Source organism: Lynx rufus, unplaced genomic scaffold, assembly GCF_022079265.1.
Source record: "Lynx rufus isolate CCGP_SWC_20201006 ecotype Redwood Valley unplaced genomic scaffold, mLynRuf1.p SCAF_25, whole genome shotgun sequence".
NCBI classification, from domain to species: Eukaryota; Metazoa; Chordata; class Mammalia; order Carnivora; family Felidae; genus Lynx; species Lynx rufus.
In genome coordinates this window covers 12,967,328-12,986,257 of record NW_025814840.1, presented here as the reverse complement: position 1 = coordinate 12,986,257, position 18,930 = coordinate 12,967,328, and the positions used below count along the sequence as shown (strand labels likewise).

The window sequence follows — 18,930 nt, the reverse complement described above, 5'->3', positions numbered from 1 at the left end:
CACGACCTTGAGATCATGACCTGAGCTGACATCAAGGGTCAGATGTCAACCGACTGAGCCACCCAGGTGCCCCTAGTTATTTTCAAAACTTATGTATGTTCGTAGGAGAAAGATTTCTCAACATTGAGTATATTCCAAATGGTCAACTGTAATAACTGAAAGAAATCATTCCCGGTAGGAAGTAAAGCAGTGGGGAAGAGGGTGGCTCACATGATAAGCACCAGGATCAGTGAGGCAGAACCGTAGCAGATGATGCTGACTCTGAGGGCCAAGGAGCATGGGTGTGTGTAAATACGCACCTGGTAGAAAGGGCTGTGGAAGACACCTGTTCTTTCCATCTCACTACAGGCTGTGAAACATGAGACCTCACAACTCTGTTCTCCAGACCATCCTGGGAAATAAAATAGATGTCTAATTCTTACGTAACTAGGAGCACACATGAGTAGGTTTTACTTTCATTTATAATAAAATATCTATAGAAATATTGTAATGATATTAGCTAATTAACCATTTGTGTTTAAGTCATATCAACAAATCTGAAAATTATTGCTTGATTTTTCCTAAAATCTCAGAAAGATAGTTTTTATTATTTATTTCTTTTGAGCGAGCGAGAGAGAGAGAGAGAGAGAGAGAGAGCGTGACCAGAGGAAGGGCAGAGAGAGGGAGAGAATCCCAAGCAGGCTCTGCACAGTGCAGAGCCTGACATGGGGCTTGATCTCACAAACCGTGAGATCATGTCCTGAGCCAAAATCGAGAGTCAGATGTTTAACCTACTGAGCCACCCAGGCACCACAAGATTTTTTTTTTTTAATTCTTGATGCTTGAACCTGGATTCCAAGGATTTTTAAAGCTCTTTTAACTAAATTAAAATCTGGGAATGAAAAAATGGTTTATTGTTATCAGCCCTCAAAAGTTTTGGCAAGACAAGTTTAATTCACTTTGGAAAGGAGCCCAACGTTGCCACAAAGCAATCTTTTCCAACCTCATCTCTCATTAACTTTGTTCATGAGAGGAGAAACAAGCTTAGCATTTGAGCGAGAATATTAAAGCCCAGCCTCAAATAATCATCTAGTCGTTTTGACCTCAAAGGACACGTTGCATTATTTAATTTCTCTCAAACAGCTGAGTTGCAAGCCTGTGTCCCCAAAGTGGCAGGATATATTTTTCTGTTCAGGCCATATAACACACAATAAAATTAATAGCACCTCCTTCCCAGCTCATTGGACATTCAAGTGTATATATTTCGTATTGGCAAATATAGCTGCTTTTTTTTTTTTATCGTGGAGCTTAAATTGGACATAACCTGGGGGAAGTATCTGATAAATATTGTCAACACTCCATGTGATGCTTCAAAATGCCAGTTTGTGCCAAACCTAAAACCTCTTTTGTTTGCCTCTGACCTTAATCTTGACTTGTTACTTCAAATGGCCATCTACTCCCCTCACTCCAGCTGTTGATGCTTTTTGGTTGGTTTTCCTAGTTAAAGGTTTTAAGCCTGTAAAGTTTTGAAGTGCTTTGGCTTCATAGTATATGGAGTGTTATCCTGAGAAGGGGAAGATATTGAAAAATAATGCAGCTGTCCAAGAATTAGGACATATTGGGAACAAATGGGGACATGTTGGCCCCAATTTGGGATAGCTGAAGGGTAATCAGCAAAGTAAGGGTAATGTGAATAATCCAAGAACTCCATAATACTTTCAGTCTCCAAGTGTTAGGCAATTGAGTTTCCTTCCTCCTTACTCACTTTTGTAAACATTGACTTTACGACTCTTTAATTTTTGACACTTTAATTACAGCGTGTCTTGGTGTGGATCTCTTTGGATTCATCTTGTTTGGAAGTCTTTGGGCTTTCTGGGTTTCAATGTCTGTTTCCTTCCCCAGGTTAGGGAAGTTTTCAGCCATTATTTCTTCAGACAAGTATTCTGCCCTGTTCTCTCTCTCTTCTTCTGGGATCCCTATAATGTGAACGTTGGTCTGCTTGATGTTGTCCTATGTGCCACTTAACCTATCTTTACTTTTTATTTTTCTGCTCTCATCAGGTTGAGTTTCCCTGCCCTATCTTTGAGTTCACTAATCCTTTCATCCACTGATCCTTTCTTGCTCTCCATCAAGTCAGCTATTAAACCCTTTTATTCTATTTTTCAGTTCAGTTATTGTATTCTTCAGCTCTGTCATTTCTGTTTGGTGCTTTCTTACATTTTCCTTCTCTTTGTTCATGCCTTGTTCTCTCGACCGTGGTGAGCATCTTTATAGCCATTTTTCTTTTTGAACTCTTTAGCAGGTAAACCACTCATCTCTGTTTCATTGAAGTATTTTTCTAAGGTTTTCTCTTGTTCTTTCATTTGGAACATATTCCTGTTTCTTCATTTTCTTGGACTTGAAAAAAAATTTTTTAATGTTTATTTTGAGAGAGAGAGAGAGAGAGAGAGAAAGAGAGAGCGCATGAGCGAGGGAGGGGCAGAGAGAGAGAGAGGGAGACACAGAATCCGAAACAGGCTCCAGGCTGAGCTGTCAGCACAGAGCCAATGCAGGGCTTGAACTCACGAACCATGAGATCACGACCTGAGCTGAAGTCAGATGCTTAACTGACTGAGTCACCCAGGTGCCCCATTTTCTTGGACTTTCTATATTGGTTTCTATGCATTAAATAAAACAGCCAACTCTCTCAGTCTTGAAGGAGTGGCCTTCTTCTGTAGGAGCTGAACCTTATTGTTCACCCCCCCCCCTCCCCAGCTCTTGGTTGCCTCTCAAAACTTTGTGATTATCTAAGCAAATTACTTGTTCTTAGTGGCCTCCAACAGTTGAGGGTGTGCCAAGACCAGTCGGTGTACCAAGGGAGGATCTCAGACAGCATCTAGATTCAGGCTCATTGGAGGCCAGACCTTCAGGCAGCAGCTTTTAAGGTTCCCAAATATACTTCTTTAATGCGAAGACTGAGAGATGGACGTTTCTGTCTCCTTCCTCTGCACTGAGCCCTGGATGTTAAGCAGTTAAGGACTGTTTCTTTGCTCTTGTCCTGTTGAACCTATGAACATGAGCCTCACTGTCTACCAGAACCAGTCTTTCAAAGGATATGTATTCTGGGCAGCAGCCATAAGGACCAGGATGCCGGATACGTACATAAGCAGCTTTCTGGGAGACACCAGCACCAGGGGGCAGGGCAGAGGGAGAGCAAGAAGATGATGCCCGCTGCTCTCCCTGATCTCTGGAGAGGATTGCAATCTACCCCTAGATGTGTTTAATTAGAAGTCCCCCGCCCCCAACCCACTCTTCATAGTGCTTCTTTCCTCTCTCAGAGAAAGACTAGGGTTTATGACCACGGCCTCTGTGCTGTACCTTGGTTAAGAACTATTTTTCAGGGCGCCTGGGTGACTCAGTCGGTTAAGCGTCCTACTCTGGCTCAGGTCATGATCTCACAGCTTGTGATTCAAGCCCCATGTCGGGCTCTGTGCTGACAGCTCAGAGCCTGGAGCCTGTTCAGACTCTGTGTCTCCCTATCTCTCTGCCCCTCCCCTGCTCATGCTCTGTCTCTGTCTCAAAAATAAAAATAAAAACATTAAAAAAAAAAAAAGAACTATTTTCCATTTGTTACAGTCCTGTGAGAACAACGAACATAAGCCCTACTGGCCACCAGAGCCTGGTGATCAGGGGGTGTCCCATGGGTGGTGGCTGCAAAAACTGGGGCCCCAGTCATGTGCACAACCTCCTTTCTGGGAGATAACCTGGAGGCAGAGCGAGCGAGCGTAGAGATGGTCCTTGCCGGCTTCTGCAGTCCGGTGGCCTCGAGATGTGTGTTGTTAAAGGCCTGCCCCTCGGGATGAATCTTTTAAGATAAACCACAGGCCTCTTTCACAGAAAGACTGGTTGCATTTCAGTTGCTGCCTCTGCACTGTGCCCTAGAGGTTTAGCCATGGTGAGTCCGGAGACCCCTTTAAATTTGCTATAAGCTTGTGGTCCTGTGGATGCAAATCCCATTGTCTTCCAGAGCTAGATGTTTTGGGGACTCATCTCTCAGGTGCAGGTCTTGAAAGCTAGGGGTGCCAGGTGCGGGGTTCAAACCCTTTGCCTCTCAAGGAGAAGCTTAGGGCTGTGAGTTCTCTGCTGTCTGTGGGCGCCTCTCCGAGAGTGTGGTTTATGGTGACATTGTGTCTTCGCCTCTCCTCCCCGTTTTGATGTTGTTGTTTTTCCACCCTGCCCCCCACCAAGATGTAAGAGTTGCTCAGCTAGTTTTTGCATTTCTTTCAGAGGGAATTTTTCTGTAAGTAGCTATAGATTCAGTGTATCTGTGCAAGGAAGTGAGTTCAGGATCCTTCTATGTCAGCACCCAGAACAGGAAAACCCTGTAGCTCTTTCTTTGAAAACATGGAACAATTCCTCCATGAGAAGCAGATCACCAGGTATGAGCTCAGAAGGGCTAGACTCTCCCTCCTCTTCTTCCACCCGACCCCATCACCTGGCCTTGGCCTTGTGCATAACTGGCATTGAGCCAACCCAGTTGAAAGGAAGAGGGATCTGAGACTTGCAGGTAAGGAGGGGACACTGAGGCTGGCTGGCTTACACTGCCAGATGCTCCTCCTGAGTTCTTCTGAAGACGGACATCTAGAAACAAGGGTGCTCTACTCCCGAGAACCCTGAAAACACTTCAGAGGCAAGGCAGACTAGAAGAATGATTCTGGGTTCTTGGGCTGCCGTTCCTTGAATTCACACATCACTTTGCAACGCCCACCGGCGAGGCTGAGGAGCTAGAGGACGCTCTTTCCTTCACTGGGCCTTTGTTCGTTGATGTTCCTGCCTCCGGCGCTGGTAAACGTGCTGTCTGGAACACATCTGCCCCCATCTTTACCTGTCAAATTCCGATTCGTCCATTAGTTTGCAACAAAACTTTCCCTTTCTCAAGAGGCTTTTCTAGATCCTCTTGATCTAAATTGAATTCTTCCTGTTATATTCTCTCAGAGGACCCTACACTCTACCTTAACGGCACTTACCGTATTTTGTAACTACGGACGTCATATGTTACTGATAGCGTGTTTCTCTACCGGCCTGTAACCTCCAGGAATGCAGGGAACAGCTGTATCTTCAGCACTTAGCCGAGTGATACAGGGATGTACGCAGTAGGCTCTCGTGATAGATCGGCTGTTGGGGGTGGGAGGGGCAGATATATTTTCTTTAAAAAGTCTGCCTAAACTCTATTTAAGGGTAGTAAAGGCTGAAGTAAAATTTCTCATAAAGAAAGGAATTAAGAAACGAAAGTTATTATTTCTTAGTGACATCAGTGTATGGGAGAGCTAAAGAGAGAACATAGATGGGTTACAAAAAAATAAAAGCCACCAGTCTGAGATCTGGTTGTAATATTTAAATGGTATAAAGAATAGGTCTTTACATCTATTTTTATGAAATTTATTCCCAGTTTGAAGTGGCAGTGTATAGAAAGATGACAGAGCTTGTGATATTTTACAGAAATGTTTACTACAACATGCACATTATGAAGTGTTTCAAACATACACATATTAAGTTTCATGCTGAATAAATAATCCCCCCAAATTAATTTTTATTTTTACATAAAAATATAATATTGCACTCTTAACAAGACCAGTTATTTTGCATATTTTCTTTTTAAATAAATGATGAAATTCAGCCTTAAAAAAAAAAAAAAAAAAAGAAGACCGAGTAGCAACCCTATTCTAATAGGGGACTAATTTAAAGTTCTTGGTAGAAAAAATGAAAGCCAGACAATAGCTGCAATTTTTTTTTTTTTTTTTTTTTTTTTTTTAAACAAAGCAAGATCACTTCAACGTGAATAGGAATAATCTCGTCTCTGCACCTTCTGGACCTCAGAATGCAGACCTGGTCTGTGCAAACCGTGATCTAAATGCAGTCTGTGAGCGTGTCCGGTGAATAACAAGCATACGTGGCCGCTTGTCTCCTGCATCTATGGTGACGGCAGAGACGTTTGAATTGTATTTTATACAGTTTTTAAGCAGAATGTTTTAGAAAGTCTGGAAGTTACAAAAGTAGTTCTGTAAACACCATATGAATTAGATTTCCATAACAAACACGCAAGTTATTCTTAGGCAGGAATACATATTTTTATCCCGTGGTGACATATTACTGAGCTTATTGTACAGTGTTTTCAAAGCCAATAAAGCAGCACCCCAAGTAAAAATAGAGCCGGAATATCTGGTAGAGCTAGACCATCCCGAGATTTGTAGGAATTCTGGTTTATGGTGTGCCAGTTTTCTGAGGTGTATACCTAGATTTTTCTACTGCTTCTAGAATTCTCAGGTAGCGTTGGTTAGTAGAAACAGTGGAAACCGTTTCCTGTAAGAATTACTCTTTGTCCTGTTGGAAACAAAGTAAGCAGTCTCCTTTTCTTTTGAAATTGTTTTGTGGAGGAAAACACTCCCTGCACATTAAATGTCTTACCTAGAATATATTATTGATATCTGTGCCATCTTTTTGCATAGTGGAGGCTTTCTATTGCAAATTGTTAGGTATTCAGTGCTCGGTAAATGGCAGATATTAAGATAATTATCATTGTGTTTAAATCTTAGTGACTCACCAGTATCTAGTGTTCTGGATTTTAAGGAGTTTTACGAAGAAACAGAATGTGTCTGAAATCAAAGATACTTGTGTTCTTGTTTGTGGCCATCAAAAAATTCTGGTTCTACTTTGAGCTAAGAAGGCAACTGGAAAAAAACTGCTTAACATTGAGATTCATTAGTGGTTTGTTTTAGTATTCACATGTTCCACAGAGTGTTCGGTGCCCAGACACCGACCGAGTGATTTACTTCTCAAAGAAAGCACTTATCAAGTTCACGATTCTTATCCCTTTCATTAATTTTCATTTTTCTTTCCTTCCTTCCTTCCTTCCTTCCTTCCTTCCTTCCTTCCTTCCTTCCTTCCTTCCTTCCTTTTCTCAGGGGGAGGGTGGATTATCTCGGCATAAAACTTTTTAAATATAATTTTTAGAGTATTTTATATAAACAATTAGGCTAACCAGTTGACATTCTACTGGCCCTTTTGGAATAACAGAAAAAGCAGAGACCCTAATCCTTTCTTTAGATTATGCTTATGGGTAAAAACTTTAAAGATACGATTTTAATTTATCGTGTAAGACTTGAATCTTGTTGCTTGGGACATACTGACACAGCCCTCTGGATTATCACTAAATTCGAACAAAACTGTTCTCTTAGGACCTTGTGAGGCTGCAGAATATTGTGCAGGTGAAGAGGGCTGATCGTTATTTGGATGATTTGTTTGGTCATCCGTTTCTTCAAGTTCAACCTCCCAAAACCGGGAAGGTCTACAAATCGAGTTTGGAGCTAAAGTGCTTTGGAGGAGCGAGGTTCTCTCTCATTCATCCAGCTGCGTAGCTGCTGAGGAAGGAATAGAACATGGGCTGTTTGAGGCGCTGCTGGTCCTTCCGGCACCAGGCGATCACGGTCCCGTCACTGTTCGCGGTGTACAGATGGTGGCCGTCACAGGAAAACGTGAGGCTGTCAGAAAGAAATCCCGTCTGTATGTTATGTCTTAAAATTGCATTTGCAGACTGGTGATCACACAGGAATCAGTGTAAAGAAGCTAAGATATCTTTACCGGAGCAGAGAGCCCAACGAAATGCCTGCTTACAACCCACCGGTTTCCAGTGTAATCCTAATACAGTTTAATTGCCCTGCTGACAACTTTGTGAAGCTCATCCTGACGAGGTGATACGGAAGAAAATCAGGATCAAGGAGGGCAGTGCATTCTGTTCCTTCTTTGCATATTTTCTCTTATCGCCTTGTGTATGCTTTATTACTTAAACAACAAATACTTGAGTATAGGAAAGTTTACAAAAGATAACAGTGCCACATGTTCTCTTTATAGAAACAAGTGGTGATTATTTTAGGGAGATATTTTATTTCCCTGAAAAAGGAAAAGGTAAATGTAGTGCACTGAAAATAAACTAACGTAATAACGTAGAATTTGAATGACTGATTTCCAGTTGATTTTTTTAAGGTCAAGTGTGTTAGTACAACAAAGGGTAACTGGTTGTTTATCAATATTACCAAGTATCCTCCTGCAGCTATCAGTCATCCTTATGGTATTTTCAATAAGAAAGGGAAAGGATATCATTTCTACAATTCAAAAGCTTCCCTGGGCACTCTCCCAGCATGTCTTCTGTTAGACTGGAGCTCCCAACTCAGATTTGAAGCCCTACGAAGATGTGGACTGTGTCTCCTCTTGCAAAAGGTCTTGGTCAGCTTGGTGTTTGATAAATGGTCAGCTGTTTATGACTGTCATCACATATTTCACATCAGTGTGCTTTAACAACTCTCTAACAAAAATACAGTCACAAAGTATATCATGAAGAATGGTGGGGGGGGGGGCGGTTACCTTACAATCGGCTTATTTGATTTAGGAAATGTGATTTCTCGCACAGGCTTTAGGTCCCATGTACTCCATAACCTAGAGAGGGAAGAAGTCATCATCTAATTATGCAAACTAAAATTTCCTTCACTAAAAAGTCCTAAATATTTGTTTATTTGTTAAAAATCATCTGGAAGGAAACACAATAAACAATTAACTGTAGTTCCTTCTGGGAAGTTTGCAGGGGGTGTATGTGGGAGTAAGAAAACTTGGTAAATTTTCACAGACAATACACAATTTCAAAACTACATTACAGCTAAGTTTGTTATTTAAAAATGAAACAGGAATATGGGGCACCTGGGTGGCTCAGTCGGTTGAGTGTCCGACTCTTGGTTTTGGCTCAGGTCATAATCTCACGGTTTGTGAGTTCGAGCCCTGCGTTCGGCTCTGCTGACAGCTCAGAGCCTGGAGCCTGCTTTGGATTCTGTGTCTCCCTCTCTCTCTGCCCCTCCCCCACTCATGCTCTGTCTCTCAAAAATAAACAAACAGTAAGAAAATATATAAATAAATAAAATAGGAATAAGCAAAGAACCTATATCTGAAGGTGATTTTAAATCTCTGAATATTAAATATTAACATGCCTAGATATGATCTCACAGTTTGTGGGTTCGAGCCCCGCATTGAGCTCTGTGCTGACAGCTCAGAGCCTGGAGCCTGCTTCGGATTCTGTGTCTCCCCTTCTCTCTGCCCCTCCCCTGCTCACACACTCTCTCTCTCTGTCTCTGTCTCTTTCTTAAAAATAAACATTAAAAATTAAAAAAAACCAAAAACCTAATTTTTGAAACTGATGTGTCCTTATGAACAAGAGCAAACAAAGAGAACGAAAACTCCTCTTACCTTACAATTCCGTTTTCTAATCCCCCGGCAATCACATTGATAGATACTCCCTCTGGCTGGTTAGAGAAAGCAACAGAACAAATGATCTCTCTGCAGTGGACATGTCCAACGAGGTCCCCATTCACTGTCCAGAGTCTGAGGTCACTGCCTCCACCAGCTAGAACACCAAAATCGTTCGGCAGGTCACCAGAGTGTGGGTGTGTCCAGGACCCCGCGCCCTGGGTCCCGGAGGGCTGACTACCCCTACCCCTCCCACCCCCCCCACCCCCGCTGTGCACCAGGCTTGTTTGTTTCAGTGATAAAATTTACAGGGAAGTCATGACTGAAGTCTGTATAAATAAAATTACTACATTATAAGTCACACAGAGCTCTGTGTATTTACCTAGTGACAATGACCGGTGGGCAAATAAAAATATTAATGTATAATAGAGAGCAACAGGTAAGTTAATCATGTATCTGTGTGTAATTGTAATATTTTAGTATACGAACTGCCAAGTCTGAATTTGAAAGTACCTAGAGAGTTAAACAATCTCCAAAAACAAATGAAAATATTCTGTGGAACCATCTATAAGAAGTGACTTATGTGAATTTGAAGAGAAAAAAAAGTTACAATAAAACTTAGCTGAGTCAAAAACTACTTCTTAAAGAAAAAAAAGAAATCGAATTCTCACAATGAATCTTGTAAATCAATGACTTATTAAACTAATTCTCCCTGTTCAAAGACCATGAGTAACAAAACTTTCTGTAGTTTTCGAGAGGGGATCAGTGCTCCCCATCCTCTATAAAAATGGGGCTGCAGGTTTGGGGCCTCGGGATGATGAGCCCAGCCTTCTTGGGAGAAATATTCTCAAGCTGATCAAGACAGAGGTTAAGAGGCTTGATAAAGTTTGGATGCCATAGGGTTACTACACTTGATTTTATCTCTCCATTAGAACTAGCAAAAAAAGTACAGAATTTAACTTTCTCCTTTATTAAGGCAATGACAAGATTTCATAGACTTCATATTTTATAGCAAAGAAACAAACTGTGTAAATACTTCTTTATGTAAAGATAACGCTGAAGACCTTCGAATACCACAAACCCAATGCCTTCCGTGCCACGGCACTGTTCCCGACCGCCGAGCAGTGGACACAGCCCAACTCCCGCGCACAGATGAACGGACACACCGAATGTGGTAGGTGCACACACAGCAACATTGCTTGGCCATGAAAGTGATGAGGTTCTGATACATGTTACAACATGGATGAGCCTCAACATCAGGCTAAGTGAAATAAAGGACATAAACAAGACGAAGGAGGACAAATGGTGTATGATTCCACTTACATAAAGTATCTAGAATGGACAAATTCCTAGCGATAGAAAGGAGGGTGGTCACCAGAAGCTGTGGGGCAAGGAGGAACACTTATGGTTACAGAGTTTCTGTTTGGGGTGACGAAAAGGTTTTTGAAGTAGACAGTGGTGACAGCTGCTCTACACTGTGGATGTGATAATGCCACCAAATTACATATTTTTAAATGGCTTAAATAGCAGTTATCATGTTAAATATACTTATCACATATGTAGAGAAAAACGATGAACAAATGGCCGGGTTTTACTTAAGACTTCCCATTGATTAGGGGAGATTACAGATTCAGTATACGAAAGAAATACAATTGTAGACGATAAACTCATTTTTTCCTTGAGTAGACATTTATTTCACTCTTTGTTTTGAATTTAGTATTTGATAAAAGATTTGAAAAATAAAACAACCAGACTTCTACTAGTCAGGTTAGAAGATTTATTGAAGGTACTGATGTAGGCGTTGATTGTTCCATGTAATCCATAGCCTCTGCACAGCTTAGTCCCTCAGAACAAAAAATCTAAATGTGGTCCTGGACTCTATGAAATATGGTACAGAACTTAATAGGCAAAGAATTACCCTAGAGGATTACCCAGCACGTTGGGCTACCACAAAACCAAGTAACTACTCATCTGCCGAAGACAGTACACAGCCAAGCTGAGGCCTTTACTCACTACCAGATGCTCTCACATAGAATTGAATTCAGCACATCAACTAAGAGAAAGTTGGGCATTCCTGAAAAAAAAATATTCCTCCTATACATCTTCCCCGAGATTAAAATAAATTGGAGAGTCAGTGAATACCCTGAATTTCATAATATTGACTCTCTAACGCCATTGGCACCACATGACCAGGCTATGAACCCCAGTTAAAAGGCACATATGTTAATCCAGTGGCAGAATGATTTTAAAAAATGCAGAAGCCATCTGTTATAACATTTACATAGTTTAATAAATTTCACTTCTCATCACTATAAAAACCACATCCCATAATAAGGACTGGGGAATTATGATCAAGGGTAAAGAGCTTGCATGTGGAACTTCAGCCCCGATACAGAAATTTTATATATGTATGTGTAACGTGTACACACAGAAACGTACATACACACACATGTAACATCTATACATACACACACATATATTTATTAAAATTTTGATTTTTAAAGTTACTTGGATGGTACTCACTAAAGGGTGAAGATCTTTGGTAGGCTACATCTGATGACTTTTTTCCCTTCTTGGAATTAAGAATAGAAGTCCAGTTTGGGTTACTAAACATAAATTTGGCCTGTCTTTTAAAAATCATTATTTTTATCATGTTCTCTTTATACCAAATTCTTATTATGACTTCTCTTATATATGTACCAAGAGACTTAAAAAAAGTAGAGAAGGCCTTTTTGTTCAAAGTGGGGGGAAAAAAAAAGTTTCTAGCCATTACTCTGTTATGCTGTGTGCTACCTAGGGACACCTGAATAGCCTTCCAGTGAGTTAGTAATTGCAGCAAAAGTAATTTTGTTTCTTGTTCCCATATGACTAGCTGATATAATATCACAGATATAAATCACTACTGGCAGCCGGAAAGTAATTAACTTTACAAAATTCAGCTCCCTAAGGTCAGTCCTAACTTCCAAATGTTGCCAAAACAAGAAAGTAGAGAACTCTATATAAATAATCATTATATTATTCCCCCAGATTCCTTCTTGATATGACATACTAAAAGCTGCTAATGTACAAATCAAGGAAGAACAATTATCGAAGTCATCAATCATCTGCCCACACTTGGATTATCAGCGTCAACTGTTTAAAATCTTTCCCCTCAGTTATGATGATTAGGAAATAAAAATGTTTCCATGACATTATTTTATAACTGGATGCTAACACTGGCAAATGCTTTCATCTGATACCTTTAAAGCATGACTGAAGATATTACTTTTCTTGAATACAAGAATTAACGAATGTTTTGTAAAGTCAACAATAAAACTCCAAGAGATATCTGTAGCATAATAAAAAAATAAGTATCTGGTCATCGTTCCAGGTTCCTGGCACAGAGCTCCTGAAACCCTTGTAGTTTACCATCTTTTGTATGCTAATGAGCTGACTCCTAGGGGGCAGGCCCTACACAGCTTCCGGATGGGGGCTGGTCACCAGAAAAACCAAGGTGGGGGGAGGTTAGAATTTACAGTACTTCTCCACCTCCAGGGTGGGGAGAGAGGCTGAAGGTTGGGCTCAATTACCTACTGATGGCCAATGATTTGATCAACTGTGCCTCCATAACAAAACCTCGGAGAAACCCCTCAACAGCAGGGTTAGGAGAGTTCCCCGTGTTGGGGAGCACATTCCTGTGCCAGCAGGGGGGGTGCACTCTGACTCCACAAGGACAGACCCTCTGGATCTCACCCTATATCCTTCATCTGGCTGTTCATTTCTATCCTTTATAATAAACTACAGTAGTTAGGTATAGTGTTTTACTAAGTTCTGTAAGTTGTTTTAGATATTTATTGAACCTGGTGGGGGGGGTCTTGGGAATTCCCAAATTTGCTAAAGAACTTCAAGTACTTTGTGTCAGAACTATATTGCATTGTTGGGGCACCCAGGTGACGGATGGCACAGGATTAGAGAGCTGTTTGGTGTCTGCAAAGACAGCATACATTTGGTTTCGGGAAAAAAACAAACGGGCGCCTGGGTGGCTCAGTCGGTTAAGTGTCTGACTCTTGATTTTGGCTCAGGTCATGATCTCACGGTTCCTGGGATCGAGCCCTACATTGGGCTCCACACTGACAGTGCAGAGCCTGCTTGGGATTCTCTCCCTCTCTCTCTGCCCTCCTCCTCTCACACACTCCCTTTCTCTCCAAATAAATAAAATAAAGAAAAGAGAAAGAAACAAACAATATAAAACATGCAAGCAAAGGATAGAGGATCACCCACTACAGATATGTCAAAGATCCTCTACACTGAGTGGGCAGAAAAAGACAGTTTGTCAAAGGATCCTTTCAATGTTAAGATCTGCAAAAAGAAAATTTATGAATTTTCCAACTGTTCTTTCCTCAAGTTTTACAACATGTATACTTGAAAAAAAAAACCAAACTAAAAATAAGACCTCTGATTAGGAGATCTAACCTTGTCATGCAAATTTTAAGGCAAATTATGCCTCCGTTTGTTATTCTGTAATATTGTTCTCGGGAACTGGAAGAAACATATTCAAAACTGATCACTGGCTGATGCTTTGCACTTAGGAGGAAGGTAGTGAAGTTATTAGTAGTTACAAAGCAGAAGCCAAAAAAGGATAGGAAAACAAAAGCGAAGAAAATTCAGATTAATTTACGTAATAATAATTTGCTTAACACATGTGCTCAAATGCAATCTTACATATATCAGAAACAGAGTTAAACTATGATAATACTAACTTTTGCATAAATTGGTGCCTAAACTGATGAGCTCACTCTTGGACTCACTGTATTTTAATACACAAATATGCTATTACCAGAGTATTTGGATCTGGCAGGGACCTGAGAGATGTAATCCAACAGTTTCACCTACGATGGAAGGAACTAGCTGAATGCTGTTAGCACAACGACCTCTGGGCTCTGGTTTCGGGGCTCACTCACCTGAGTCACATACAGTGGCAATGTCACCTGTGGTTTCACTGGCAGAGACGGCTGTGACAGGGCTTTTGTGTCCTGCCAGGCTTTGTACATAGCACAACCTGAAAGACAAAGATATAAATTTGCATATGATCATTAAATATAATTATATTCTCTTACTTATAGAATTCCTTTCCTCAGTATAAGGACCTTTTACTCAGAAAGCATTCCTAACTTTGTTCTTAACTGATTGTTTGATTTCAATTAGATTATAAAGTAAAGGTTGTATTTCGTGTTTAAAATTATTATAATGTAAAGGAGGTTAGAGTAGGAGACAGCCAAAGCATAAGAGGCTCTTAAAAACTGAGAACAAACTGAGGGTTGATGGGGGGTGGGAGGGAGGGGGGGGTGGGTGATGGGTATTGAGGAGGGCATCTTTTGGGATGAGCACTGGGTATTGTATGGAAACCAATTTGACAATAAATTTCATATATTAAAAAAAATTATTATAATGTAAAGATATTATTAAATTTTTTTTTAAGTTTGTTTATTTTTGAGAGACAGAGACAGAGAGCAAGTGGGGGAGGGGCAGAGAGAGAGGGAGACAGAATCCGAAGCAGGCTCCAGGCTCCCAGCTGTCAGCACAGAGTCCGATGCAGGGCTCAAGCTCACAAACTGTGAGATCATGACCTGAGCCGAAGTCGGAGGCTTAACCGACTGAGCCACCCAGGCACTCTGGTAAAGACATTATTATAGTGCATCTGTTTCACACAGTAAGAACCGAAACATTAAAAACAGCTGCGTTGGAGTTACAGCCCTCCTTCTGTACCTGTTTAAATCCCATATGATGCAGGTGCCATCTCTGCTCACACTTATCATTATACTGTAGGGTTTGCAAACAAATAAGCTGGTTATCTCTTCTGTGTGCCCATAGAGATGTATCTGGGACTCCATTTCTATCTCTGAAGGCTGAAATTTAAGAAATTCAGTAAAGTATACGATAAAAACCATGACAAAAGTTTTCCTGGTACTGTATCTCAAAAATAAAAAACTGAAGTGACTCAAACATTCAAGCATATCATTTTTCTTTTTTTTAATGTTTATTTATTTTGAGAGAGAGAGAGAAAATGCACAGGGAAGGGGTAGAGAGAGAGAGAGAGAGAGAGAGAAAATGCACAGGGAAGGGGTAGAGAGAGAGAGAGAGACAGAGAGACAGAGAGACAGAGAGAGAATCCTAAGTAGGCTCCATGCTGCCAGTGCAGAGCCTGACACAGGGCTCGATTCCTTGAACTGTGAGATCATGACCTGAGCTCAAATCAAGAGCCAGATGCTTAACCGACTGAGCCACCCAGGTGCCCCTCAAGCATATCATTTTTCAATCCATTTCAGTTCAACTTTGTCCTAAAGAGTAAAACTAATTAAACATTATCAAAGTTTTAATTGCCCACAATTTCATGAATATGCTTTTCATTTTTTGTCTTCTTGTCTGGTCTTTGTCCAAATACTCATGTATTTTTGTAGGTACGATTATTGCCGTACAAATAATTTTAAAGTTTGTAGTTTAAATTCTCCTGTAAGCATTTTGCATTTTTGATTGTCTTTGAAATGACTTTTAATGGTGTTATAATATTTTATACAGTTAGAATGTCTTAATTTACTTGAGCATTTTTAGTTTTTGACAGTGTACTTTCCAAAGGCATTGTACCAATTCACGAGGTCACCAGCGGCGATGTGCTCCCATACCATTACTTGTCCGTAGTTACAGATTGGTCTTCTACTTGAAAGACTGCAAACTGATGTTCCAAGGTCCGTGTTGGCTCACAGATGCCAGATGTCTCTGCTAGGTTTGACTCTTGCTTTCATTAGACTAAGCTGTTTATTGTCATAAACTATTTCAATATTTTACTTCAAAGGATATAGAAAAGTAGAAAGATAAGTATAAGAGAAAGCTATTTAACTGGCCACTCAGGTAAACTAATCTTAATATTTTATCCGATCAGTTTATTTTTTAAACAGGGAAAAAAATGAAACATTGCATAGTTTGCATACTGTTCTGTCTTATTTCCTCTCTCATCAGAAGTTACCAGCCTCCTGAATTTTGTATTTATGTTTCCCACATTTCCCATGTGTTCTACCATATGTTACCATAACCATAAACAACATGGTGTTTGGTTTTTCGTGTTGATAAACTTTAAGTATGTGTTATTATTCTTTAGGTATCTTTTGCATCTTGCCTTTTTGTTCACCATTGTTTTTGAAACATATCTGTGTTGATATATTAGCTGTTGCTCATCTATTGTAAGTGCTATGTACTTCAGTGTTTTATGCACGTAAAATACATATTTTACTCTTAAAGAATCAAGTGCCCAGGCAATACCAGGCCCACATTCTTTCTTGGAATGACCCACTTCAGCTGTGTGGCAGGGGCTTCTGCTCAGCTGGGATACGTGACCTTCAACCGAACACAATCACAGACAGTCACAGAGACGAGATGTGATTTCCACAAGGGCCAAAGTCCTGGGTCTGAGCTCCCCCGTCTCTCTCTAACTGGGACCCTTCCCACAGGGCCAGGAGTCTGCAGGGCCAAAGGGATGTACCCAGAGCCCTTCCAGACCATGCTTCAGGCTAGTTGGGCCCGAGGGATGCCCTGTCCGGAAAGGCCCGGGCCCCTTCTTGTTCTGCCCGGGCTCTGCAGCACGAGTCTGTGACTCACTGCTCATTCCAGGTCTCTGAACATTTCCCAACCTTTATAACAATCAAGGTTGCTTTGAATTGCATTTCTCTTATTATAACCAACTTTAACTTTTTCACGTATTTGTTGTCTTACTTGTAAATTTGTGTTCCTGGTTTTATGTATCTGTGACTACATTTTAAAAAATCATTTGGAGGAACTCCTCTACCTGTGGAAGAGAACGAACGACCTGGACCATCCTACCAGTCTACAGACACCTTAGCCAAAGTCAGGTCTTGAGATCTGGACACCCCAGGGAATTGTGACCCAGGCTGTAATGCCACATGAAAGGTGGTCCCATGGGACTCATCCTCACTCTTAGGGGGCAGCCCTTCAGGGGCCAGCCTTTGGAGAAGGGCCTCTGTGGGACTCCCCAGCTTGCTCAGTCCCTGGGTATTGTTATTGATTCCTCTCACAAAAGCGTCCAACGACAGGGTCAATACTCCAGAATTGACAATGCCCTCAAGGCCAGAGCTCCCCCTTGCTTATTTACGTCTCTGGCTTGGGAGTTTTATGATAGTGTGTTAGCTCTTGGATGCTTTCATTGCACACACATGCATGCGTGTGTGTGTGTGTGTGTGTGTGTGTGTGTGTGTGTGTGTGTTTTACCCCATGATCATGAATAATATTTATGGGGTAAACACAGCATAGGACCCCTATAGTGGTTGTTGATAATTTTACAGATTTTACACTTTAAAATGGCTGTAAGAGTTAGTGTTACTAGATGATTCCCTGACAGGTCAGAAAATAATTTCCATGAGCAGAACAGGAATCATGGCCTACTTCATTTAAAAATTTCTCTTGAATGGCATAATACTATCTCGGATAAACCTCATATTTATTCTCCTGCCACCACTGATTTAGAGAACACAAATACAGGTGTTCACTTACATGATGATCATGTGGCCATACTAGTTAATTAGTGAAAAAACGGACTCAAGAGCAATTATTTTAAAATCAGTTATCACTTTTAGCAGACATTCTTCTCTAATCTATAAACAGCTTACTGATAATTCCTTCTAACAAGTCAACTCATGCACCCTTACGTGGAATACATTTTAGAAGACTATCTTGGGAGAATCAACAGAAACTTACAAGGCTTATGTGGTACGGTTAGATATGCTTCACTAGGTAAGGAATGTATTTCATAAGACCCTCTTGAAAATATTTCCTAACAACTATTTTGGTCACACCCTGCATGGCCCTCGGGGAGCCTGTCTTTTGTCGGTGTTAAAGCTACCTCCCATGAGAACATAAATACTTGTAGAACCCTGGCAGTCAGTGGGTTGGGAGAACAGAAACTGGAGACACAAGGCGTCTCCTGCTAACCACACAGGCACCTGGTCACGATGCAGCTTTCGGGGGTGCCAAAATGGGTCCCTGAGGAAAAGCAGCAACAACATCGACAAAAACCCATGTTACCTCCCCTCAAAGAAAAAAAAAAAAAACAACAGTGCTAAAACCACATAGCTAACATGCATTTTTGGACATGGTTTAAATAGTAACTGTTAATCTCATGACTTGATTACTTAATACTAGTATCCTTGGGAGAAAAAGAAAACCCTTATAAATAAAGCTGAAAAATCTACTTACAGGTAAATATATAACTGTGGAAGCGTAAGCAACATAAGATTTCCCAAACTTCTAGTGACTTCAAAAGCAAAAGAAGCACGTCTTTCTGTATTCACACTGTGACAGCGAGGACTCCCATCTGCTACATTCAAAGCTATGCTGTGCACAATTACTCCTGTACTGACAATTTCATCTTTTTTTAATCTGCACTACACGCTGTGTTAGTATACAATTAAGATTTTAAAGGATAGTGGGGCGCCTGGGTGGCTCAGTCGGTTAAGCGTCCAACTTCAACTCAGGTCACGATCTCCCAGTTCGTGAGTTCGAGCCCCGCGTCGGGCTCTGTGCCGGCAGCTCAGAGCCTGGAGCCTGCTTCCTATTCTGTGTCTCCCTCTCTCTCTGCCCCTCCTCTGCTCATGCGTGCATGTGTGCTCTCTCTTTCTCTCTCAAGAATAAACATTAAAA

At 40.9% G+C, this 18,930-nt stretch overlaps 1 protein-coding gene across 4 annotated transcripts in view; it reads right to left on the bottom strand.

Annotated features, from left to right (window-relative positions):
• Positions 1 to 5,381: 5,381 nt before the first annotated feature.
• Positions 5,382 to 18,930, bottom strand: part of LYST (lysosomal trafficking regulator) — a 177,439-nt gene continuing 163,890 nt past the window's right edge. For all 4 annotated transcript variants that reach the window (XM_047088713.1, XM_047088711.1, XM_047088714.1 and 1 more), the window contains 5 exons: positions 14,992 to 15,131; positions 14,187 to 14,284; positions 9,247 to 9,403; positions 8,377 to 8,448; positions 5,382 to 7,496 (listed from right to left, as the gene is read on the bottom strand). In XM_047088713.1, the coding sequence (XP_046944669.1) occupies positions 7,358 to 7,496; positions 8,377 to 8,448; positions 9,247 to 9,403; positions 14,187 to 14,284; positions 14,992 to 15,131 (606 nt within the window). In that variant the 3' untranslated portion in view covers positions 5,382 to 7,357. The remainder of the gene's footprint in view (positions 7,497 to 8,376; positions 8,449 to 9,246; positions 9,404 to 14,186; positions 14,285 to 14,991; positions 15,132 to 18,930) is intronic.